Raw genomic sequence first — 25919 nt, 5'->3', positions numbered from 1 at the left:
TTCATGAGTGACATTGTGAAGATTTCAATTACGGTGATGCTTTTTATAGAAATTCTCTTGGGGATTGGTGAAATTGCAGCCTCAAACTGAAGTGCCGTACGAATACTTGTCAAATGTAGATTTTTAAACATGTTATTCTGATTATGCAGGACAATGTTTTTTCAGGATGGTCAGGTATGATAAATTGGTAAATTGTTGCACCATATCTACAGTATAATGCAACTTGGGGCACCACTACAACATAATTAGAATATAAAAGGTTCTTTATGTCAGCAATTAAGTCATTACCACCTCAGCAAATATATTCTAATGTCAAAAAAACATTGTGAACACTCTAATAATCATTCAATTCAGTATTCAGTTTTGTCTTTCAAATTAGCATGTAAAATAAACAGTCCAAATTTAAATGTTCTTAAAATATTGAATAGACCAGCAGAATGACTTTGAAACTGATCAATCAGTGTCAATAACCTATAACTTTCTGTAATTCTCTTGGCGTGTAGTCATAGTTGAGTCATGTTTATATATCAAGGTCAGCAACATAGCGGCTAATCCAGGATTATCAGTGGTCGCACGTGTGCAGCAGTCAAATGAGTTATATGATGTTTACTTAACAACACTGAGCCACATGGGAGATTTGTGTGTTTTCTGCATCAATTCAGAACCCTGTCCGTTTTCACAATACTATTTTGAAAACTGTGAACCAACTGTTGAATTGTAACCGGTGACTATCCAGACATAAAAAACTATTTGCATGTTTTTCTGAACAGAAACTTGCATACTTCTTATTCCCTCTTTTCATTTTCCCTTCAATGCTCACACACATGCACACCTTTTCAATGAGTGCTGCCAACAATACGAATGTCTAATCTGCCGGAAGGCTTTCTCTGCAGAAAGAAAAGCTTGGCACAGGCAGCATTATCATAAACCCCCCGCTTCTCAATTAGAGACTGAACCGAACCTAATGGCAGGATTAAGATTCAATTGATTTATACCAGGACAGGAAAAGCAACTCGGTTGTCTCTGTCTGTTCCCTTGGAAACCAATCAACCTGAATGGGATTACTGAATACATTTGGTGACTTTTCCATTTGCTACATGCTTCATTCAGGCATGATAAGACAAGACAGAGGGACCAGAGAGAGGCTGAACTTGGCGTATCTGAAGCTGACAGATTGGTTTTTGCCTCGTGGCACGACATGAGTAACATGACCGCAGAATTGGGTTGTTAGCACTTCCTACATGAAGGAGCTGCCACAGTCAGCCACGGCACTCGTTCTCTCTCTATTTTAAGTTTCCCATATTGTAAGTGCCGTGGTTTTAAGCAGAACATGCTGCTCCTTGTCTACATCTCCGGGGTATTTAGGCTCCCACAGCAAGCCACGGCAACGATCCCGATGTCCTTCAGAAGTCCTTGTTTTCTGTTTAAGCAAAGATCCCACCTCTTTTCATCCACAGCTTCTCTTCGCTGTCACCTTTGTTTCCCCTTCTGCAGAAATGAAAGAGTTCTCTCGCAGGGTGAATGTAGAAAAATGTGCAGTATAACGATGAAATCATTTCTTTCTTCTTTCCCTTCTGTATTCCTTCACGGTCACTCTACTGATTCTAAAGCCGATACCATTTGGATGTGAAACTAAACTGCTCTCATTTGCTAGCTAATTGCATGTTAAGGAGGTCATTGTCATTGTCGAAAGGCGTCCTCAAAGACTGCAAGCTCAGCACAATGCCCGTGTTTTCTGAAACTCCAGATGGAGCAGAGCGGCAGGGGGAGTGAGCGGCTGCCAACCCGACCTCGAGTTGCAAAGTGTGGCCTTCATTCTGGGCTACACATTGCAGCTTTCCTCCCCCAAAGCTCTGTCACCTTTTTAGAAATTCCCCACTTTTCTGGGACAACTCTTGCAGGCTACCTAATTTTGCTCGGCAGCCACTGAAGCATTTGAGGGGTTTTTGGGTGTTTAATCAGAAGTAAGATCATCTTATATTTATGTCAGAGTGACAGGGTAGCTCTGCGACGAGATGTTCTCTATTTGATGTAAATGTGTTTTTCATATTTCATGTTCACAGGCAAGGGCCAGCGCTAAGAAGTTTCGTAAAGTAACATTGACGGTCTCACCGAAGGGCATCATCATGACAGACACAGAGACTACAGACCTCATAGAGAACGTCTCCATATACAGGTAAATACAAAATACTCAATTCAAATAGATTTGAAAGGGAAACCTGCTCAGTGTCTGAGCTGATTGACTCAAACAATCGAGCAAAGTGCACATTTGTACAGTTCATGACTCGTTTTGATCCCCATTCAGTACCAGTACTTTTAGATTGTGGTTATGTAAAGCCATTTACTGTTTTATAGAATTCTTATGTAATGTAATAAGTGTGTGCTTTTACATGTTACAAGTGGCAGTCACCTCATTTAGGACTATTACTCTGATGCAAATAATTGGAAACGTCATGCAAAGCATTAAGAATTCAAGGCACTGCATGCAAAGTGTCAATTTACATATTCAAAGAGTTACCTCAAAGGCAAAATGCCTGACTTTATAAGGATGGCCAATATGACTTGATACATAATAAATTATCATTGGTTCATTTAATGGATGGTTAATTAACTAAAGTATTGCTATTCCTTATTGATTTATTGCTCATCATCTAATCATAACGATGCTGATAATCCTTCAAGTTGAGTCCTAAAAACAAAGAAGTGGCTTCATCTGATACATGAAGAACCTGATATCCTCTATCTAGGGTCACTTTGCTGTCTGTTCATTGCTCGGACTCCTTTTGCAGGGTTGAACAAAGCCGTTTTCTGCTCCGAGCCGGTTGTGAGTCTCATGTTTGATCAATTCACCGGGAAGCCAATAATGGAAGGGCAGGCGGGGGTCGCCTGGGGGGAGTCTGATACTGTCTCTCTGTGTCAATAAAAACTAACCTCTTTCAGTCTACCAAATCAGTGAACAGTGTGTGTGTGCGTGTTTGTGCGTGTTTGTGTGTGTGTGATTTGCTGGCTGGCTTCCCCTCTCTGGATAGCATCCTGTAATATAGATCGGGCCTTCTGACATTGAGGCTTACAGTCTAAATATCATATGGCTGGATTGTGATTACAAAACGGCCTGTGATAAAGACAAGGGCTGTATGTGTGTGTATGTGTGTGTGCGTGTGTGTGTGCGTGTATGTGTGTGTGTGTGTGTGTGATGATACATGTGGTTGGTGTGTGTTCGTGTGTGTCTGTCTGCATCCGTTCCCGATCCACCTTATCAGTGGTAACAGACCACAGGCCAGGGGAATCAGCCTCGTCTTTGATCTCCTTCCCTCCTTATCTCCCCCCCCCTCCTCTCCTCCTCGCCTTTCATTTTTTTTAAATGTCTTGAAAGGAATCTTTTTCTTTTCTGCACATATTAACATAAACAGAGCTCTGAACGCAGGAATACCCCACGACTAATTGCCCACTTTGAAACTTGCGCTGTCAGTCTTTGCCAATGCTCCCGGGTAATGATACAGGAGAGAAAGGCCACATGCAGAGCTTTGGATGACTGAGGATTGATTTATCCCCGTTATGAGACCCCACCCCCACCCCACCTTCTTACAGCCCCATTCCTCCTCTTCCCCCTCCTATCTTGTGTCTTATTTTAGTTGCACATAATCCACTTATTGGCCAAGACAGCAAGTCAAGGGTGAAAGAAAGTGTAGATGTAAGGGAATGGATCAAATGTCTGTTTATTGTGCATAACAAGTAAGGAAGAAAAAGTTAATAAAAAAGGGGTGTGTGTATGTGGCCATAGATGGACACATGAGCATATGAGTATAGAACTCACACAGCGAGTGTGTACGTAAATGTGTGTGTATTCGTGTAGCTAATTGTGTATTCACACTTACTGGAGGTCGGGCTGTTTCCCTCAGGCGAAGCTTAGTGAGGAATAGAAAACAGACAGGAAGGCATCATGCCATCGCATTGGAAATAAGATACTCGCAGCCATGACCCACCCTCCCACCCAATCCACCCACACGCATACACATACACAAACACACACAGAACCCACACCCACACAAACAATGAATATCATCCTGTATCAGTAGCATTTAAGTTTTTACAAACTGATATTGAATTCAGCAGCTTTGACAGTCACTCACTTCCTGGCAGCCCGTTTTAAGGTGCATCCACTTTGCAGTATCAGCCACTCGGATTACATTATCATGAGCTTGATCTTCTAACATGATCAAGTCTGCCTCTCAGTGCTGCTGCAGGCAGGGATTATGTCAAGGACTAAACCACACAGGAGGTTTAATGATATTATACAATAGTAGAGCTGGGTTGGGTTTTTTTTGAGAATAGGAAGTAATACAGTATTTTTTTCTTTACCAAATAGAGGTATCAAAATAAATATGACAATATTTTACAAACTGCCACTGGAGCGTTTTCTCACAACAATCAATAAAGTTTAAATTTACGTTCAGCTCTAACAAGTAAAACACTATTTTACATTAGGATGGCCAAAGTCCCCAGGGATATCTTATCTCATGTAATAATATAGAAAGTTTATAATACCAGAGTCAGCTTAGCATAAAGCTTAGCATAAAGATTGAAAGCAGGCGGAAACGTTTTACCTGGCTCTGTTAGGGTAAAAAAATTAAAAATAAAGAACAAAGATCTGCATAAGGACATAAATTGTTGAAATTATTTGTTGTGCAAATGAAACAAACAAGATATAAGTTAATATCTGAGCTTTAGAGGTATTGGTTTTTGAGCGAGCCAGGCTAGTGGTTCCCCCTGCTTCCACTCTTTATGCTAAGCTAACCATCTCCTGGAACTAGCTCCATAATGCATAGACATGAGTGTGTTGTCTTTTTTCCCATCTGACTCTCGTTTCAGTGTAGTTCCCAAATTGCAAAACTATTCTTTTAAGTCATAAATAGAGAACACATCTCTCAATTGTGAATCCAAGTAATTTATATGAATCTAAACATGTTTTTTGTTACTGAAAACTTTTCACAATCTTGCTATCTTATTTATTTCTGGTATTTTTTATTTCTAAATAAAAAAATCAACAAGATACAGACAGTATAACTGGCATCTCCAAATGAGCAGAACGTGTTGAGGTGTTCAGATTCCATGCACTGGTGTTACTGATTCATATTCTGACAGGAGCTCTCAGAGATCGACCAGCAGCATATCAATCAGCAACACCATACGGGTCAGAAACGAAGAGCTGAAACCATAACTGACACTCCACCTGTTAATGATGCACGCTGTTCTGACACACCATTAGATTTGTGAGAGGTGTCTGTCGGACCCCCTAAACAACGTTCTGTCTTTTCTCTACCATTCTTGAATGTATTTTGCATGTATTTCTTTCAGAACAATGCTGTCTTTTTTATTAATAAACTTATGTCCAGTTAAAAAGTTGAACAAAAGTAGTCCATCGTTGTGTTAAACGGCATATCTGCTTTATTCAGTTTACATAGAAAATTTGCGGGTTTGTTGTTTGAAGTTCCATTCACGCTTTGTACCGTAAATATTTAAATATTTCTATTGATGTTCCCTCTCTGCCTCACAAACAGCGGTGCTCTACACAGTGAGCAGATCAAAGGCTCGCCGTCCGCAGAGCCCCGTTGGAGATATGATGCAGACTGACAGCTCAGCTTCTGTTCTTCCAGCTTAGTGAGAATTCTGTGATGCTGTCAATTATTTTTCTTTCCTGGTGTTGTTGTTTCGAGCTGAAGGCTTGTTCTGTGAATACGATACATTGTTTGTCACATTGGTGGCAGTAATTAAAGCATTTATTTATTTTTTACGAGTGAAATGTGCAAGCATAAGGATTTCTTTAGAGACCTTTGTTTCATCACACTCTGTAGAAGTGACCGTAAATGGAACAGGCTTGTGTGTCTTTGGAAAAAAAATATGAAATCTTAAATGTGCATTCACTCCAATGAGATTTCTAAGAGATTCCAGTATTTGCACATGGATGGTATATTATAATGAACAATTTTCTTTGTTTGCCATACTGCATGATACATTCCTAGTTGTTGAACTGTTGCTATTGATGAGAGGAGATGTCCACCACCATTGTGTCATTTTATTTCTCAAATTACAGTCATAGATTCTTGCTGATACTTATTTGGGGATCTTGGTTCCTCAGGCGGACCCTGTATGTCCACTAATCTATTTGCTCATGTTGCGTTTGTTTACTGCTCAATATTTTAACAACATGTTATTGACAACAAACAGCATGTCTTGTTGCAGTGCATTTGTAAATATCTCAGAAGTGGGTATCTACACACAGAATTGGATATAAGAGAGAGTAGGGATGAGTTCCAGGCATTGGCTGTGTTTGAAGACTTTGTATCTTCAGACTTCAGTCCTCATCTGACTGTCAATGATGATTTGGAACATTTGTGGAACCTTTATTTAAACTTTTAAGAGCATGCTCAGTGTGGTGCCTTTAAAGTTGAACTTAGATATAGTAATACAAAGATAATATAATCAATGGCAGCTATTAAAAAAACTTTTTCTTTTTTTTTTGTTGTTTTTTATATTGTCTGTTTAGCCCTGAAACACTGATTGCTTGAATGACAAGAACACTGCTTTACCATTACCACGGTTACTGTTTCTAAAAGTAATGGATTTTGATAGTTTCTGCTACTTAGTTTGCACCAATGTGCTGTATATAATGCATTACTTTCTTATCAATAATGTATAAAGTTATAAATATTATTGAACAACAAATTGAAATTCAGAAAGTTCACAAACAGCAAGATGCAAATTTGTGGAAGCTCAAACTATAAAAGTCACCAGAAATCAGTGAAACCAGGTTGCGCCTAATATTCTAGGCAGAAAGTAGATAATGTCTCAATAAGATGATCATTAAGTTGTATATTTAGCAGTTTGGAAACCAATCTTAAATAGGTCAACCCTTTCAACTCTTTCCCCCCCTTTTATTTTTATGCAATTACGGCCCAAATATAAGTTACAGGACGTGGGAGAGGGGGAAATACTGAGCCGGGTGTCATGGGCATTGCAATGTGGGTCATGCATCAGCGGAGCAAGCCAGCAAACAATCTGAGAGGGAGATCCGAGCGCTGGTGATTTTCATGCTTGTTGTTTGACCGAATAAATTACTTTATTTTTAGTGCTTCTCTTGAAGTGGTGCAGCAAAATGAGCGGCTAATAGCTGCAGATCCCTCTTTGTTTACGGCTTACAAGCTACTGTAGTGACGGCAGATTGTATAGAAATGGACACAGGCCTGACTGCAGGTTTATTTGGTCCTCCATACCGATGATGATGACACGCATTGAGCGACTCTGAGTATCTAAATCTGATTGAGAACGTATGAATTGTGGTTTATTCAGAGAAAAACAAAAACTTTGGCCTGTAGAGTTCTGTTTCTGCATTCTAAAAGTAAAATAATCCAATCTGGATCTTGTGCAGCTCATGATGTAGAATGTATATTTAATTATAGTGTCAAAGTTCAAGTGCATCACTCACTGTGGCTCATTTACACATCTATTTAAAGCAACAAACATGACACACTCTGCTGGTTTAGCTAACAAACCTCCAGATCGATACGGCTTCTAATAGCCTGCATAAGATCGGACAAAAACAAATTTATCGGTTTTGTGTCTGTCGCTTCAGTAGACCTATACGAGCTGCTTTGTCTAGATTGGTTTTAGATTTCCATTGAAAATAACTGGCCATGGCTGTCACTGGATTTGCAGGCAATTGGATTTCTTGAAAACCAGATATAAGATGAAGGAGAGATTCAGTGTGACTGTTGGGAATGAGGTCTCAAGCGGAATATAGTCACAGCAGAGATCAATTCGTAATCCACGACTTTACCGACAGTAGAAATTCTGATATTTCAACAGAAGTTGCAATATACAGATTTCAGATTTTTGGCAGTTTTACATGCCTTTCTATATTGGTTGATGTCCTCAAGAGACAAAAAAGACAAAACTCTGAGGAATATAGGCATATACAAATGAATACAGTGAATTCAACAAAAACCTCATACTCTTTAAGATGCCCCTGCAGCTTATTTCAGGGTCATTTAACCATCTGAGCCTTGCATCCACAAAGCAATATTGTATCAGGATTTAGGTAGATTTTTGTGCATAAAACACGAAATGTGCTTCACAATTACTGTGAAAATATGAAGCATTGAAGAGCTCATTCACAGCTCCAAGCATCTCTCACGGATGACACTGCTGCTCATTCGTCTCTGCTCTACCATTCCCAGCTGTGGGACTTAATCAGCATAATATTCAAAAACAGTGCTCTCGTCCTGCTATGATTGGTTTGCTCATGAATACAGAAAAGGTTGAGAGAAAAAGCAAAGTTGTGGACTTTGCAGCCTATACACTATATATAATGTCATTTGGTATATATGTGTGTTCTGTGATTAAAATGGATGTTTGCTTCATTTGGGGAAAACTATTCTCTTAACAAAATATGCATTTTGAATACACTGAGAGCAGCCATCTTTTCTGGGTTTCATTGCAATAAATAAGGTTACATGTGCTTGGAAGAGTGAGAGATGGAGAAAAGAAGTTCAGAAACCAGTACTTGTACAAACGTCCTCAGTTCTCACCCTTAGCAGGTGTCTTTGAATAAAAACACAGTAGATTGTCTGCACATTCTGACCTTTGTCTAGGCTGTCCATGCTTACCCGAAACCAAATATAGAAGGGTAAAACCCACAACTCTGTTTACATTTTTTTTTTTTCTGTGAAATCACATTTCTTTTTCTAACTAACAGCTGAAATGATGAAGGCACTTGGAAAATGACAAGGTAGTGCATTATGTTTTATTTTACCTCTTTAATTCATAAAAGCTCCTTTTTTCTTTTTACAAAATAAACCAAAACATTGACATGAGGAATATCTTGGGTAGAGGATAATGACAATAAAGATAAAAAAAAACCCTTACCCTTTCACACAGACATGCAACTCACTTTAGCTGCCTTTGTGTGTAAGGCCAAAGGGTTAAAAATCTGCCATTATTCCATTCATTCATCTCATAAATGGGTTCCTCTTGGTCAGTTGCTCATTTATCCTCATAAATGCACTTATGTCAGGAGAATTGATAGTGTTAGTAAATAGGAACAACATTTTCTTCTCTTCCAGAATCTCGTACTGCACAGCAGATAAAACTCAGGACAAGGTCTTCGCATACGTCTCTCAGAGTCAGTTTAATGAGACCCTGGAGTGCCATGCGTTTCTCTGCCAAAAGAAGAAGATTGTGAGTGTGCATCACTTACGATTTTGTTTGTGTTTACCTGTGTCTGTATTGAGCTTGATGTACAGTATATAATACATGCTGTTGGACTGTAGCAGGTCTTACGGTCAGTTTGTTTGAGGATTGAGTTTATATGCAATATACTTGGGGAATCAAGAGGCTTAAATCTAGACAGTGTATGGCTCCATCTGGTGGCAACACACCTCACAACTCATCAGTCTGTATGTAGAGATATTTATAAGATTAGATATAGAAGTAGTTGCAGAAAAAAGAATTACATTTTAATTTCAAAGCATATTATCACAGTTTAAATAATCAGATTAAAGATGTCAAAGCAAAACATTTTCTTGAGCACCAAATTTAATCAAAACTTTTCCATATGTTTTATATTTCACTATGAATTTTTGTATTCTTGCCCTTTTCTTTTCAGGCTCAGGCTGTGACATTAACGGTAGCCCAGGCCTTTAAAGTCGCCCTCGATCTGTGGGAGATTGCTCAGGAAGGTAAGTTCACTGAACAGGAGAAAGACGACACTGAGACGGATCAATAAAAGGTTTTTCTCTTGAACTGTTTTGAAAAGAATATGAGTAAGGAAAGTTTGTACATCCAATCTGTGACTAATCTAACAAAGAATCCTTTTGGTTTTCAAGCAAAGTTGGGAGGGCAGTTATTGAATATGTTTAACATTCAAAAGAACCGAGGGAAATGTCAGAGTGTAGCAGCTATGAGTCCTTAAACCCAGAGATGAGTCAGAGTTTTAGCACTTCTTGTTCTCTCATCTCTGGTTAGATGCCTGAAATACGGTCTGTGGTTAACACAAGCTTAAGAGATTTAAAATGTTGTTCTACATCTCTAAAATTCATGAGGAAATACCGCTCTTTTGAATTCTGATGCTTTTACATGTTTTAAAAAAGGTGGTTGCTAAGGAATGGATAAACGAGACTGCAAAACGTCATCGCTCTGACTAGTTGGCCTTCACAGTCTCGTCGTGGAAACTGGCGCTCATGGTGTTGTTTGTTTTGAGGCTACAATAGCTTTTTACCGATTCTGCTCATGCTTTTAAAAAATTGCCGTTCATTTGTGATTATATCAGCTTTATCAAAACGCGTGTGCATCATAAACTTGTGTGTGCCACAGAGCTTATCTCAAGGAACCAGTGTGATGTTAACTTTTGGGTTCATCTACAAAAGTACCTCATCGCTGCTACACTCTTCTAACCTCCACAATCTCCACTGAGCTATTTGAATGTCACACCACTGCACTTCCTGAATGTGAAATTGCCACTAAACTTTAATTGTTAACAACCGAAAGTTAAAATACCAATACATTTCAAACATCACGTAGTTTTCTTTAGGTTTAGTTTTGACAACCCCTTTTTTTTTTTCTGTCTGCAGACAAAAACAAAAAAGCCAGGACCTGCTGTTCTTGTGCAGCGAGCAAAGGGCAGACAGAGACAACAGACACTCAGTGTGTTCCTGCAGGTGAGTTCATTTGATTTTGTCCTCATCCAAAGTGCATTTCTGCAGATCACATAAAGCTCAACAGCTAATACAAGAGATGGGATTGTATTGTAAAAGGATTAACCTTGACTTCATCATTCTTCAGGTGATTTGATGGGAACATTTTTGTGAAATACACTTATTTACTACCCTGTTCATTCTTATGAAAGTTCATCGGTGGCACATGAAACAAAAAAATGATTGACTTCTAAATATATAAAATCCAGATAAATTTACCCAGATCCTTTGGCCCAAAGAGGAAGAGAACTAGCAAATAAATGTAACCCCGCCTCACAGCCCTTGGTCCAGCCTCATTCTCAGGCACATTCAGATGAGTGGAGGAAGGTAAATAACTCTGGATTCAGCTATTGATGCATTTTACAACTTTTAGGACTAAATGATTGAGATAAGAGCTGTTCAAGTTTTTACACTTGTAAGTTAATTCAAATAAAGTATCTGCTGAGTTAAAGACGTCTATTTCCCACTGTCAGTCTATAGGAAGAAGTGTTTTTGGGCCCTTTTGCATCACATGAAGGACAGGGAAATTGTAATGACGTCGGCTGGCATTTAATCCTCCGCTCAACACAATGTGTTGTCTTTACTTTTTAATTTACAACACAGACATTAGAGTTTCCACTTGAGTTTCCTCAAGCTGTTTCCTTAAATTATGCCCCGATACTGTATTTTCCAGATGTGTAAACACATTAAATGACAGTATATACAGGCAAAGCTTCACTCACAAGAAACCGTTGACTCTGACCAGATTGCTAGAGCTAATTATCCACACTGAGCTTACTGAGAGGTGTGCTTCTTTTAGTGATGGACATTTTTTATCCATTTAGTTTTGAGGCACAATAACAACCTCACATGTTTATCTCTTCATCAGCTGCCAGTCATTCTAGTTAGTTTTTTATTCTACCCGCCCTTGTGCTTGCACATCACACTGTTTTTTTTAATCAACTTTAACTTTAATTGTTGTTCATTTAGTTATGAATATTTAATACTTTAAAAAGATCATTCATATTTGACACACTTCTTGGTAAGTTTTTGGTGCTGCGGAGGTTGATGTTACATTTGCAACTGGCCTTGAAGAATTCATGTGTTGTATTTCTAGGAAGATGAGGATAAAGATTGTGTTATTTCAACCTACTGTATAAGCCTGGTGAGAAACAAAACTGCCTGTCACTGACAAGATTACTCTGACTGTAAAAATTACAACTATAATATATTGCAGTCACTAAAGTGAGACAGTAGGTAGATGCAGATTTAGAGTGAGTCAAGAACAAATTCCTCCAGATTTGAGGCTTTTCATAATCAGTTTCCGGTGAACATGGTAGAGTAAATGCTTTTGTAGACAGTGGCATAATGACTTTGAAATTATCTTTCTAGTGCAAGTTGGAACACAACGATGAGCGATGTAATTTTGTAGTGAACCCTCTCACACACACATTTAACATTTCTTACCCTCAAACTCTGTAATGCCTGCAAAAAAACAGCTTGTTTTTTTGCCCGAACTGCATGGGATTAGCATAAAGTGGAAATGTCTGTGAAGAAACTCGTGGATAGCCATATAATCCATTTCCCATTCACCCATTAGAGTCAAGGGACATTTTTGAAAATTGACATTCCAGTTTTTTCCTCGCCAAAAGTTATTTGGCAAGCTAGCATGACAGGGTTGGTAGCAGTCAATTCCTTAGGGGTTTTCAGTTCAATTTACATGACAGCATCTTCTAGCTACATATTGAACTGAGCCTGCTACAACCTCCAGAAGACAGTATACTAACAGTTTATCTGCTGTCAATCACTTCACACTTAGTACAAATCACCTAATTATTCGCCACTCATTAAGTCATTTAGGGGACTGGAGATTTTAAGTACTACCCAATAGCCGTGACATTTATAGGTCAAAATGTTTTCCACTCCTCAGGGGGTTAAAGGGGTCTGCTAAATGAGGCCTAATCATCTATTCAGTTTGTTGCTAGATAAGGGCTGGCTTTTCCAGCTTCTTTCGATTAAAATTGCCTCTACTTCCAGTGGTAGTGGCTCGAGGACAGAGAGAAAATGTGATGTGAAAGCCCCAAGGACTTTGGGAGTAACTCGGCACAGAGAGGCGTATGAAAGTTTTAGAGATAATTAAATTATGCCTGTTGAAGAGAAAGCTGTGAATGCCACAGGCAGGAGATGTTGAGAGATTTAAAGAGATAGTACAAGCTGACGAGTCCCACTTTCTCTCTTCTCTGTCGTGTGTCTGGATGTATCCTGTCCTTTTTCCTTTTTTTTTTTTTTTCTGTCCCCCTCTGTCTCACCTCCTGTGTCCCTGTCGACCTCTCGTCCACACCTGCCACCTCCACCAGATCCAGAGGCACGCAAGCCTGTTGGGTTGGAGGAAAAGATCAGGAGGCCGTTCTTCTCTGCTTCACTCAGCTCACCCTCGCCTCGCAGTAACCCCACTCGAAGGCGACCAATCAAACACGACTCTTGGGTAGGTCACACCAGCCGCCTCCAAACTGCTGATTGGTTTGATTGGGCCAAAAATAATGGTTAAATTGGTTATATGCTTAGGTGACGGATATGGAGGCACCTATCCCAAGTTTTGGCCAGGCTGATAGAGCACAGTAAAGTAATATACTAAACATGACCATAATACGGTTACAATGCAATTTTACTAAATTGAATTTCTTCATTTTTAAAGTTAATTTGACAAACATTTTGATAAATGGATTTTTTTCAGCAAATGATAAAATATACTCTTGTCAAAGGGTACTTAGTTGGTGCCTTTGAGCTAATTTTCCCTCTATTGTTTTCATAATATTTGAAATGCAATTATTTTCTATGTAATCCAGTAAAAAAAAAAAAATCTGTAGAAAATAAAATATATATTAAGCATTTCCAGATTCAATCACACACACACACTCTCACACATACAACTCTTTTGCCCCCTTTATTGTGTTTTATGGGGAAAATACCTAGAGTTATAGATTATTTCTGACACTGATTTTGAGCTGTAAAATGTAGTTATTGTAAAACTTTTAAATTGTTATGCTGCAGAGGCTCACCATTATTCACCGTACTGGTGTTCACTTACAGATTCTGAACACTAGGTGGCACCATATTCATTAGAATGTCTCACTACAGGCTGATATTACAAATCCATTTGTGTTCATTGTTGCATATTCTCCCTTTATGGGGTTTTTCTCTCATTGGTAGAATTAATCGAGTCAGATTTTATCAGCTAGTCCGTCTTGATCTTAACTCCTCTCTTACTTAGTGTAAATTGGATAGAATTATATTTATGTCATGATATCTTTCAGTATATCATTCATTTAAACAATGCAAGGTGATTTAAATTGGCTGGATCTCTTGCCTTCCCAAACCTTGTGCAGAGAGTGTAGAGCAAAAAATATCCTTATCCATATGTTTCCAGGTTTATATATTATATTAGTCATGCAATATTGCCATTCATTCATTGATTGGAACAAAAACCTGTGTTGTGCATTATTTGATTCTTCAGCTAATAAATGAATTTGTGTGTCACTTTGATGAAATACGTTACGACAAACAGCTGACTCATTGAAGAGCCACAGCTGCATCAGGATTGTTATTTGAAGTAATTCTCCATGTGTATTGATTCATATTGTTCTTGTCTCAACAGGACGTGGAGGATGGCCTCGATGATGCGTTCTCAAGGTAACCTTTGCTTATGACAACTGCTCAACACTGGGAATTTATTCTTTTATTTAGGAAAGGAGATGGTATTGTTCTCGCACACAAAATATTTAAATGTTTTCCCCTTGAAAACCACATTTATGTTGAATCCAGTTCTATACAGACCTTTTGAATGCTGTCGAGCAATTTTGACAGTTGCACTGAGAGTGATGGTCAGCTGTCAGTAACCTATCTGACTCTTTTGAATAAGAAAAACTTAATTTGACACATTGACTGACATTGACTGCTATTTATTGAAATTCACAGACACAGACAGGGATAAGCAAAAGTCTCCTTTTCTCAGGTAACTCTGCATTAAAGATGACATTACATCCATGGCAATGAGCTGAAGTAGAAAGGATGCACATGATAAATGAGTGGTAACTTAATGTGGTGTGCTAAAACGTATTTGTACAAGTGATCATTGACTGTTGAGGTATTGTAAATTATGATTTTTTTTGTGTGGTGGCAAAGACGTTACCGTGGGAAACGCTGAAGCACATATTCAATTTGAAAGTGTAATGAGCGATTGTGTAATTTTAAAGGGTTGGTTCCTGCTTTGCTGCCGTCCAGCCACAAACAGACTTTTGTTTTCGTTCCTCTTTGGCAGTCTTGGCAGCGCCCTTCCCTGTTCACTATGCTGATTACGATACAGTGCCACTACATCAGCGTAATGCTGCTGCCCTGACCAAAGACATAAATGAAACGGAGTCCAACACTCGAAAACACTAGAAAATGGTGTTTTCGATGAGGATACTGGGCAGAGTTTTGTGGGGAGCCGGAGGCAGGACGAAATTTGACAGAGGCTGCTGCCTCCTAATTCTCTCTGCAGGAAAAAAACCTGTGTTACCATTAGAAAGAATAAGTCAAAACTTAATTAGAGAATGAATGTAGTTAGTTTTGGTAACTTCAGGCTGCAGACTAAAAGGTGAAATGTGAGTCAGACTGGTAAAACTTGTTTGTGTAATAAAAATCCTGCTTCTGAGACATACAAAGACACAAAACATGTTCTATATTAACACTTACAATATCGTGCACTTTGATAATGAGCCTCCATGCACTACAAACTGTTAGGCATATAGGCCAGACTCTCTGCATAGCTTTCCATTTCCTCATATTACCAGCTGATATGTGTGTGTGTGTGTGTGTGTGTCCTGCAGTGCTGTTTTGTCCATCCATAAAGAGAGAATAGCAGCAGAGGGATGGTGCTTCACACATTAAAGAGACCGCAACTCATTAAGTCGTGTTGCCTGTGGCTAATATATGTTTGTTGTGTTGGAGCATGCAACGCTTTGTTTCAAACAAATGGGTAAATGAGAGGCAGAGATTATATACAGAAGGGTGGCCAGGTGTGGAGAGAGATCAGAAGAGGAAGGTCATCCCTGAGGCTGTTCTTAGCAGGGAAAAGGAAGTGTGGATTCCAAATGGAGGAAGGTGTGACACTTGGATCTAGATTTTTTTACATCCTACAGGAAATACTGAAGGATTGTGGGAATATTAGAGCTAACCCCCTCTGCAGAGGTCAACAGGGATGTCGGGCTCTGCTGTGGTGGAGCACGAATGGTGGATGAGATCTGCCCTGAAATGTGGAAGACTCTGGATCGCATTCAGTTGTCACGGCTGTCACTTCTCCTCAGTGTGACATGTGACTTGTAGAGTGCCTTTAGATCAGCAGAGGAGGGTGGTGGTCTTTATTCTCTCTGGGCGCCTTTACGAATGTTCAGGGATCACACTTTTAAAAACTGCTCCAGCCAACGGACAAACAATAGATGTTGCTCTGGTTACAAAGAAAAGCATGCACACTAAAAGATTCAACAGATTGTCATTGCCTATCTCGTCTACATTTTGTTCCCACAGCCGTGAACTGTTTGGTTCTAAACTGCTCTGTCCTTTTAAGAGCTTTGTGTAGCTTTGAACATAAGTCCTTCAGATAGGAGAATTAAAGAGGTGTCATTTTTATCCTTTATCTTTCGTTTTTGTGGGCTATCTCTCCTGTAAAGAAAACCCTTACCTTAAGGCCTCTTGTGCTAATGTCCTACTTAGCCTCTTCAATAAAGATGGCATTGGAGGCCACTTTAAACCACCTTATTCCACTTTATTTGTATGTAGCAGCACATCCTTTAGGGGTCAGTAGCAGTGCCATATAGTCCTTTAACTTTTCAAACCACTTCCACCCCTTTTTAATTAACCGTATCAGCACAGGTAGGGGTTAATTGTGTAATAGTAGATAGTTATTCAAGTATATTAAACTATTGACCTACACTATTGACCTACACTTCTGTTCAAATAGGTTTATTTAAATGCTTTCATTTCTATTTAAGATGTTTCATTCATTTGCGACCTTGGCCTTAACCCTGACTTGTGGCTTGGGAATGAGGGAAATTAATTATTTAACCTCATCTAAATGTGATGGGTTATTACAATTTTATGTAATTGTAGGCTTCTTGACTGTTTCTCTATTTCATTAGAGACATTCTGAGTGTTATAACATAATTTAACCTCTTCTATCTGGCATGCAGCAACATGGAAGTAGAGGAGATGGACACCGGTAAGTGATGTGACTGGCATGTTATTTGCATGCTTGATATTGCATGTTGCATGAGGCCTTGCGTTTAGAATACTACTAATTATCCGATGGTCCAGAAATAAGCAAATCATCTAAATAAGTAGTTTACATCTTTGGTGGAACTTCTGTGATGAGCTGACATGTCTTAAGGACCTCCATGGGGGGGAACTACTGGCATCTGCTCATTTGGGACTCCACATGTACATCAAAAGTACACTGTACTGAAGGAAGTACACTTCCAAGTTATTTAGCTTGTTGAATACATCGGGAATATACATAAAGAAAAGACAGACTTTTTCTACCTGCAATCTTCAACTATTGATAAGTTATTTTGAGGTGTCCGTTGTAGGGTTTTGTTTAGAACTTATCAATATTTATTTTGATATCTCACAAAGTTCTAGTTTTAATAGTAAAATGGCTTAGTTTAATTCTGTGTGTGACCTTGTATGTATTCTCCCCTTGTCTGCCACTGATGGCTCATTTACAGTCATTCCAGTCATTCTACATTCTAACCTTTCTTCTTCTCACATTTTTAAGCCAAGCATATCCTGTGAACCCCTTGGATGAATAAATATATCCTGCTTTTGACCTCTGTAGCAATATTACTTTTCTCTCTTCCTCTCTTTCTGTCTCTGGCAGACTGGCCGAGTCCTGCTCCGAACCCGTCTCTGACGATGCAGCTCTGAGTCCCGGGGATGTCTCCTACGAGAATCTGTTGTCCGTCTGAAACAATGAGTTTAAATAACACACGCCGACATAGTTGCCCAACTTGGAGCACCACAGAAAAATAGATTGGGAATGAAAACACAAAAGCAGCATACGTCAGTTGAGCCGACAGAAAACATATCATGCTTCCTGGTGCACAACCTGAGTCAGGGAGGCTCTGCTTGATTTTCCTCGGCTGCTGCGGAGAAGACAGAATGGATGCCCTGATATTATAAACTGCTCTGCCTGCCAGTCAACACTCCACTCAGTGTAAACAGCCATCTTCCACCATATTCTTATTCTCACAAACTGCCAGATGAAAGACTGTGCACACAATGTACTACACAGAACTGCAAGATGGGCATAAATTCAATAGTTCTACTCAAAGAAGTTCCACAGAAGATTCATCAAAGGGATTCTCCTTCTTTTAATCCAAACTTGTAAAAAACACTTTCCCCTTCCACTTAGATAACACGCATTTGGATATTCTCAGCATCAAGTAGTTTAGAGATGTGTGTACATAAAAGGCTGTCATCTCTTTCTGTGATCTCGCCGTTTGCTTAACAGAGTAACAGCTGCCAGTCTCAGCCATCACTGGAAGAAGTACAGCGTTAGAGATCATCAGCAAAGCTGGTACAAATCTTCAGTCATGATATTTTATGAATTATGCGTTCATCATTCAGCTTGTTGTGCTGATTCAAGCAGTCCTTTGAATAATGCAACGGCGTGTGATAAAGTAATTTGACACAAGCAAACTATACCCGTATGTCGTCTTTTCATATATTGGAACATAACATGTGTCTTAAAGAAAAAGCCAGAATCCATCTTGGAAATTAGAAGCATACATGAAACATTTACAGAATGTGGCACAGTGTACATATCTCATTACCATCAAATCAAACACAGTTTATTTTTTCTTGGATAAAAGGACTGCTACTTACTTTGTGTATCCAAGACTTTAAACCATCAAATAAAATAAATAATGGAGAAATAAATAAGAAATAAATGATCTATTAGGTTGAACAATCACCATGACAACAGAGCAACTTTATCTGCTGACAAAGGCTATGAGATGTTGCTTAGAAGGTCAAGAATGAACCTTCAAGCTTAGTTTTGCTTCAGAATATCAGACACAGTCTCAGCAGTGCATTCAAGCTCCAAAAACATATCCCATAATGCAATCCGGTAGCGGCTTTTATTAGACCCTACCTGCCTGTTAAACTCCTACAACATACAGCTAGCCTCACGATCCCAGTTTGTAAGACAGCGGAGTTAAGATGATCCTGATGACATCACTATGACATCATCAGGGTTATTTTCCCAGACTTGAGAGCTAAGACATAATACAAATGTTTTCACAGTATCAATTTATGATGAACCAACTGAACTTGGTGTGTTAAATTGATGGAGTGCCCCTTAAAGGTAGACATAGCTTAATATTATTATTATAATATTATTATTATTTGAAATTTTGAATCCACCAAAACACATTAACATCAACAACATTAATATTGCGAAAAATTTAGATTATCAGTGATGAAAATTGATATTCCATTGATAACCCATGTGCTTGCTTGCTTCATGTTAACAATGTCAATGGATTGTGTTTGCAAATGTAAAGACAACACAACAGTTGACCTTTCTCCCTCAGAATCCCGCTGATATTCCTGTAACAATCAGTTTCAACACTTTCTATATGAATATTACTTATGTAACCAACATACAATGACTACATATTATACATTCTGCCATTTCCTCATTCAGTCAGCTGCCACTGTACATAAAGAGGATCTTACTGTTAAAGAATAGCGATGCTGTAATGTTAAGAGGAGGAAAGTTAAGTGTATGGCAAGGCCACATTATTAGAGAAAAAGAAACATATTTCCTTATTCTGTATTTTTTCAATTTATGTGTAATTTATGTATGCATATTGTATCATTATAAAATAAGTAGGATGAATGGATTCAGGGCTTCACAAAAGTTGTTTTTAAAAACAAATTATCACTCTTGTTGAGATGTGAATGTGTAGATGCCAGTATGTTTTGCATTAGGTTAGACAATTTGTACAAATATAATCGTATGTGGTTTTAATCACTGCAGGAATTGCTTTATGTTGTAACATAGCCATCAGTTCCCCATGTACAGTATTCAGTTATTAAGTCAAAATCCTGTTCTCAAGTCCGTCATCACTTGTTACATTGATCGACACGGTTCACATTTTCCTCCCTTAACTGCAGTCTGTCCCACGAAACACGTCCTTTGTCCCAAATCTTATTATATATGAATTATTGCTCTGCTAAGACTCAGCAAATTATTTTTAGATGACTCTCAGATGACATTCTCTGTCAGGAGGATATTATGTTTTGCCCCAGTCTGTCTGAAGTGGTCCTTTCTCTCTGTATTCATGGCATCATGACTGAGGCGGAGGTAGCGGGGGCTCGGTGTCGTTGTCATGACACCCGCTGCAGAATAATTGGATGGCTTTATCAGGTTACGCCATGAAGCTTAATTGCATTGTTTTGTTCCTGTCTGGCTGAAATACCGCCTCCATTGCATCTTTGATAGTAAGATCTTTACTGTTTTTGGGGTGTCATTAATTGCCTCCAGCTCGTCTATGGAAATCTATCGAGCCATGTTTGCACTTTAGTATTGACCGTTTAGCAGAGTGCACTGTCAAAATGCAAAGTCCTCATTTTTTGCCTTACCTTTCTCATCTTTCCTCACGTATAGAAATAATTTTTGCCAATTTTCTCACTCTTTTCATCTCCATCATTGACTGATTCATGTGTGGATGCTTCAGTATCAGCTGAATCAGTGCTATTGAGTGATATTTGGAGATGGGCTTTTGTCCAGCAGCTCTACGGCTCAATAATGGTTTTCAATAACAACAACCAACAAACAGAGTTTTGAAGTACGTTTACTGAAAGGATAAAAGCTGGAGTTGCTTCTGCACAGCTTCACCACAAGCTGCATTCTTATTCGAAGCACAGACCTATAATGGTCTCTGTTGGATATTAAACTTGGATATAGTCTTCACCCAGACTTTGCCCTTTTAAATTGATTTTCATAGAAAAAGAAGCAGTGTGATATGATTTTATTATTGCAGCCAAATCCCTCTGGGTTATTATGTAGAATGGATAAATCCCTGTATAAATTGTATCATGGCGTGAATTGATCTGCTGAACTGAAGAGTTTTCTTTCGTGTAGCCAGTATTCTCTGTACAGCACACTGATACCCAGCAAATCGTGAATGGATGTGTTTTTTTTGTCGTAGCCGAGAATTTTCCATGCGGGAGGTGGGGGTGCAGACCGACCTGCTGATGGAGGTATAACATGCCAATTTGAGTCCGGAGTGCACTGAATACAAATCAGCCTGTTGGGGTTTGAGGCCTGAAAACATTTGAGGCTTTCAGTAATTTCAGATAAGCTATTCTTTCCCAAATTAACCACTGATGTTTACAGTATCAGTTTACTTTTCAAAGAAGGTGCTTATTTTCTATCTATGCAATTAGTGGGTTTTCAACAGTGTTGTGTTATTATGATAACAGCAGTTTGTCTATAAACCACAAGCAGTTGTCCTAAACTGTGTAAAAAAATTAAAAATAAATAAGTGTACAAATGTTGGACACTGTTATGGTTTGTTACATATTTATGCACAATAAAATACTTTGTACAAATATTTCATTGCACTCAACTGTGATTTTTCAAACCTAGAAAACCATTTAAAGGAGCCGGTCTTTTGTAAAGAACCTTCTTCTCTTATTTACAGTATAGTTGCAAAGATAGTTTGGCCTTCAAAAGTGCCAGACAATATGATTGCAATGTGTTTTTGTAGCAATCGATTTGATCACAGAATTGCTTTATAATTTGATCAATAATGAGATTCAACCAGTCAGCTTCAAAAAGAACCAATTAAAGATCACAGCTCGCTGTGCAGACGAGCACTCTCTTTATTGTGATGGTTGATTTATCCAGAACATTTTAGTTTAAACAAAGAGTATGAATCCATACTGTTTTTTCCCTCAAACACTTTCCTGGCTCACTGTGGTCGATCCAAAGCAAGCAGAACCTCTTGTTTGTCCGTCTGACTGACACAATTACATCGATGTGTCTTCATTCAGCCCACTGCTCATAATGGAAAAATCAAACAATGCATACCAGGTGCAAAGAAACAATATCTTGTCTGTTCTCTCAATCAAATAAAAAAAAATGTTCACATGAACTTTGATTCCTAACACAGTCAATTACATTTCAGGTAGAACTATTTGTATAACTATAACTTTTTAACTGATCAATCTTTTAAACTAATTATATAGACAAAAAAACATGAAGAAAAGGAGCTTGTTGTTTTTTTTCACAAGTAAAATGCTTTTTTTTAAACTGAATTTTCCAAAGGTATTAAGAATGAACATGAATGGATATTTTTGTTTACCTGAAAAACTGGACTGCAGTTTTGAAGCCTTGAGTTGTGCTATTTGGCCTTCACTTTCTGGCCTTTTAGCAACCAGTGAACAGAAGTTACCTTATTTGGACTGCGGAGGAAAGGCGTGGAGACATCGTACACTGCTCTGGTAGTGGCAGCGACCTGTCGATCACAGTAAGCCCTCCCTGAAGCATAACCTGGTTTATGGTCTCTCTTATTTTAAATGGGACCAACATTTTCTAAATGAACATCATGCTGTATTGAAGAAGACTTGAAACTAGGGATTCAGATCATTAACCCATGTTTATAGTGTTAACTGTAGTAATAAATCAAGTGAGAAGTCGGCTCATTTTCTCATAGACTGCTATACAGTCGGAATCTTTTTGGCAACTAGAGGAGTCGCCCCCTGCTGGTCAGTAGAGATAATGCAAGTTTGGGACACCGGCATTGGCTTTACTCGGCAGAGCCGAAGGTTGCTGCTTGGTTTAGATAAAGGCTTTTTTCCTCAAATCAAATTTGTGTGTGCGTGTTCTCTGAGACGCCAGTGATCTTAGAGTGTTTGTTTAGTCTGATTAATGTTTGGCGAGGAATGCAAATAGTGTATTAATTTTTAAAGACATGGAGGCTGAATCATAGCAAGCCTTCAATCTGGTTGTCAGACTATGCAGCACCAACAGAGATCACTTGTGGTAAATTCAAATGACTAATCAAATATATATGTTTTAAAAAGTACATTATTTATTTCACATTTATCAACCAGTCCACTTTTATGAGTCGGACTTGTTGCAGCCTCTGCAGGACTCTTCCCTTAACAATTTCTACTCCTGGAGGACTGGACTGTCCAGATAACTCAATGTGATCGCGTGTCTTGTGGTTGAACAAAGGCTTTGTGGAGAAACAGTCCTGTCTTCAGGAGGGAGATCAGTCTGCAGGGAGCACCAAATAAAAGCTGTAGAAAAAGGGCACTTTTGATATTTCAGAGATAACTCACTGGAGACTGAGAAACTACTTGGTGTTACTTCATGTGCTGCATTGACAACCACAGCGTCGTTGCTGCTTGTTCGCTTCTTCTATTCGCTGTGGCGAAATTACATTTGTGTGGTGACAACAATTCACAATTTTAGGTTTTTAGAATGCTTTTGATGTTTGGCTTTGTTGTGACCAGTACACAAGAATGACTGGAGATGGCGAGTCAATGACGAGCCCATCTGCTTCCATGCTTTTCAACTGCTTACTGATGTCTTCCTGATACTTTCGCAAATCTGAGCTCTCTGCAAACAGGATACTGCATGTCATGTCATCAGACTCTAAAGCGGCCAGTCAAATCTTGTTTCGATGCACAAACTGTAGTGTCATTTAATGAATATTGCTGTAATGATGAAGTGTAATGAATAGGATGACTATACGTTTTTATCGCTTATGTCACTCTGCAGTTAAAAGCAGCACTGTCACCGTTTGGTAACTATTCTCACAATCCAAACGATTAATAATTCATTAGATTCTATTTTAGGATCTTTTGTTTAAATTTGGGGCAATCTGTTCATTACTAATGTGAATTTGTCTGTGTCCTGGGATCTGCGAATTAACAGCTCATTTAGTATTAATAACTAATGAATTGCTAATTATCAAATACTATTTTGAAATGGCCAAATCATTGTGGAGGTCAGATACGCCAAAGCCTTAACCACTTCATCTGAGAAAGTGCAATATGGAAGGAAATAACTAGCAAGTGTTCCTGTTGCAGTTAGATGTACGACTGTTGGTTATTTAGTGCATAAGAGTTAAGCATCCGTCTTCTTTCTGCTATTTGTATGATATATTTTCAGTATAAAAATGCTATGAAATATTTTTCACATTAGTGTTTTGAACTTAAACAAACCCTTTACTTCTGAAACTCATTAAACATCAACAGTAATAAGTTGTTTTTTTAGCAAATTTTGAAGAATGTTAACATTGACACCTATTTAACCAATACTTCTTGTTCATCCAATTCTGTTCCAGGTGAAATAAAGTACATATGGAGAACAGAGGAGGCTGCTAATATTGCTGCACATGGAGACATGGGACCAAGAACAATAATGAAAATATATACTTGGATCTCTTGATCACTTCTAACCGTAGCTTATCTCAGCCATAGTGATAGCCCATAAATCACCTGAACAACTAATGGAAAGAAGTCTGCAGCGATAAAATTAGGCTGGGAAAAAAGAGAGGGTGTACAACATTACCTATAAATCCCCAGGAGGCTGCAATCACTCTCTGTTTTAGGATGACCTGTATTCTTAGGTACCTGTAATTGCATTTTTGATTAGGAATGTTCTAATTTAAAGGCCAGGTTAAATGGCTTAATGAATTAGTACTGCAGCAGACAGCCCGGGTTTGATTCCCCGGGCTAGACGGGCCTTCTGTTTGGAGTTTGCATGTTCTCCCTGTGTCAGATAGGGTTCTCTCAGGGTTCTCCAGTGAGAGCTGAGAGCATCAAGGCAACTTTTCGACTGGAGAGCCGACACTTGAATTGAATATCTGTAACAAGACATGATATGATCCTCAATTCTACTAAACAATTTTGTGTTTGTAATATTTCGGCCGTCAGGATCTAATGTGTCACTTCTCTGCACTATATGCATTTTGTTCATCAGAATGAAAGTAGTGAGAATTTGAACTACTATATTATTACCAAATTCATTTTGTACCACTCTAAGGTATTACCTTCGTTACAACCCCTTTTTGTGACTCTACTTGGACAGCATTTTGTCCATGAAGTAAAGTTAACTACTTTAATGTAAGTCTCTGGCCAGCATTAAATGCACCAAATGTATATTTGTGACAGTTGATGAGCAGTGTGTGTGTGTGTGTGTGGAAGGGCATTTTGTATGCACTTGAAATGAGTTATGCACATGCCAATTACATTAGCTGCAACTTTGTGATGGGACATTCAAAAGAAGCTTTATTTTACACTTCAAGAAATACAATTGTCTGGAAATGTGCAAGATCTGATATCAAACGCTGGATGATAAAAGACAACGCCCTGTTCTAACAGCAGGCAGAATAGAAGGAAACATGAACAGCTTCACAGGACTGCAATCATGTTTATTTCTCCATTTTTTGGCATCTAACTCAGAATGCACATCAAATGCTTTTCTACAGGCAAAGGACCTGCATGCAACTTTAGTAAATGAATGATTTATGTACAGACATAATGTTTGTTATTTATGAAATATGAAAAAATACAATGTTATCCACACTTTAATATTAATAGAAAAAATTAAGAAATGTCGCTGTGGCGGGTCTAACAAATGAACACATGTATTTGCTTTCTCTCCATATTAACAATCTGCCAACAGCAGTCATATAATATATACTGTTTTTTTAAAGAAAAATGTTTTGTTTATTCAGAGCTGAGTTGCCTATAGCCAGTGGACGTGGTGTCTAATTGCACATGCCAATATCAAAAATACACTGTGAATTTAAAGTCGTGAAGACCGGCTTCCCAGAGATGATTGCATGTTTTGTATTGCAACAACATACTAAGCACCTGGCAAAGTTATCAATGTTAACTGCACCATGGGTTACATTAGTTTATGTTCTATCAACCTGCAGGAATAGGTTTCTGTTAGCTACTTTACTGTACTGTGTGTGCGTGCGTGTGTGTTAGGGTGTGTAGATGTGTGTGTGTTGGGTCATGTGGATGTGGGTGTGTACCTGTACTTTAGAGTTTTCCTACAAATACTAGGTACATGCATGTATGTCTTTTGCAAAGACAGCTGCAGCCGACCTTAATCACTGATGA

The 25919-nt window shown here is 38.6% G+C and overlaps 1 protein-coding gene across 1 annotated transcript in view; it reads left to right on the top strand.

The window, feature by feature from the left end:
- The window catches only part of si:dkey-71h2.2 (low density lipoprotein receptor adapter protein 1), a 38368-nt gene extending 19852 nt beyond the window's left edge, over positions 1 to 18516 (top strand). Inside the window, exons 3-10 of the mRNA XM_054619074.1 lie at positions 2064 to 2176; positions 9120 to 9234; positions 9662 to 9734; positions 10626 to 10712; positions 13085 to 13212; positions 14383 to 14417; positions 16955 to 16983; positions 17641 to 18516. Of these exons, the coding sequence (XP_054475049.1) occupies positions 2064 to 2176; positions 9120 to 9234; positions 9662 to 9734; positions 10626 to 10712; positions 13085 to 13212; positions 14383 to 14417; positions 16955 to 16983; positions 17641 to 17687 (627 nt within the window). The 3' untranslated portion in view covers positions 17688 to 18516. The remainder of the gene's footprint in view (positions 1 to 2063; positions 2177 to 9119; positions 9235 to 9661; positions 9735 to 10625; positions 10713 to 13084; positions 13213 to 14382; positions 14418 to 16954; positions 16984 to 17640) is intronic.
- Positions 18517 to 25919: the final 7403 nt, after the last annotated feature.

Source organism: Anoplopoma fimbria, chromosome 18 (assembly GCF_027596085.1).
Source record: "Anoplopoma fimbria isolate UVic2021 breed Golden Eagle Sablefish chromosome 18, Afim_UVic_2022, whole genome shotgun sequence".
In the NCBI taxonomy this organism is placed as follows: Eukaryota; Metazoa; Chordata; class Actinopteri; order Perciformes; family Anoplopomatidae; genus Anoplopoma; species Anoplopoma fimbria.
This window is presented reverse-complemented; position numbering and strand designations above follow the sequence as displayed.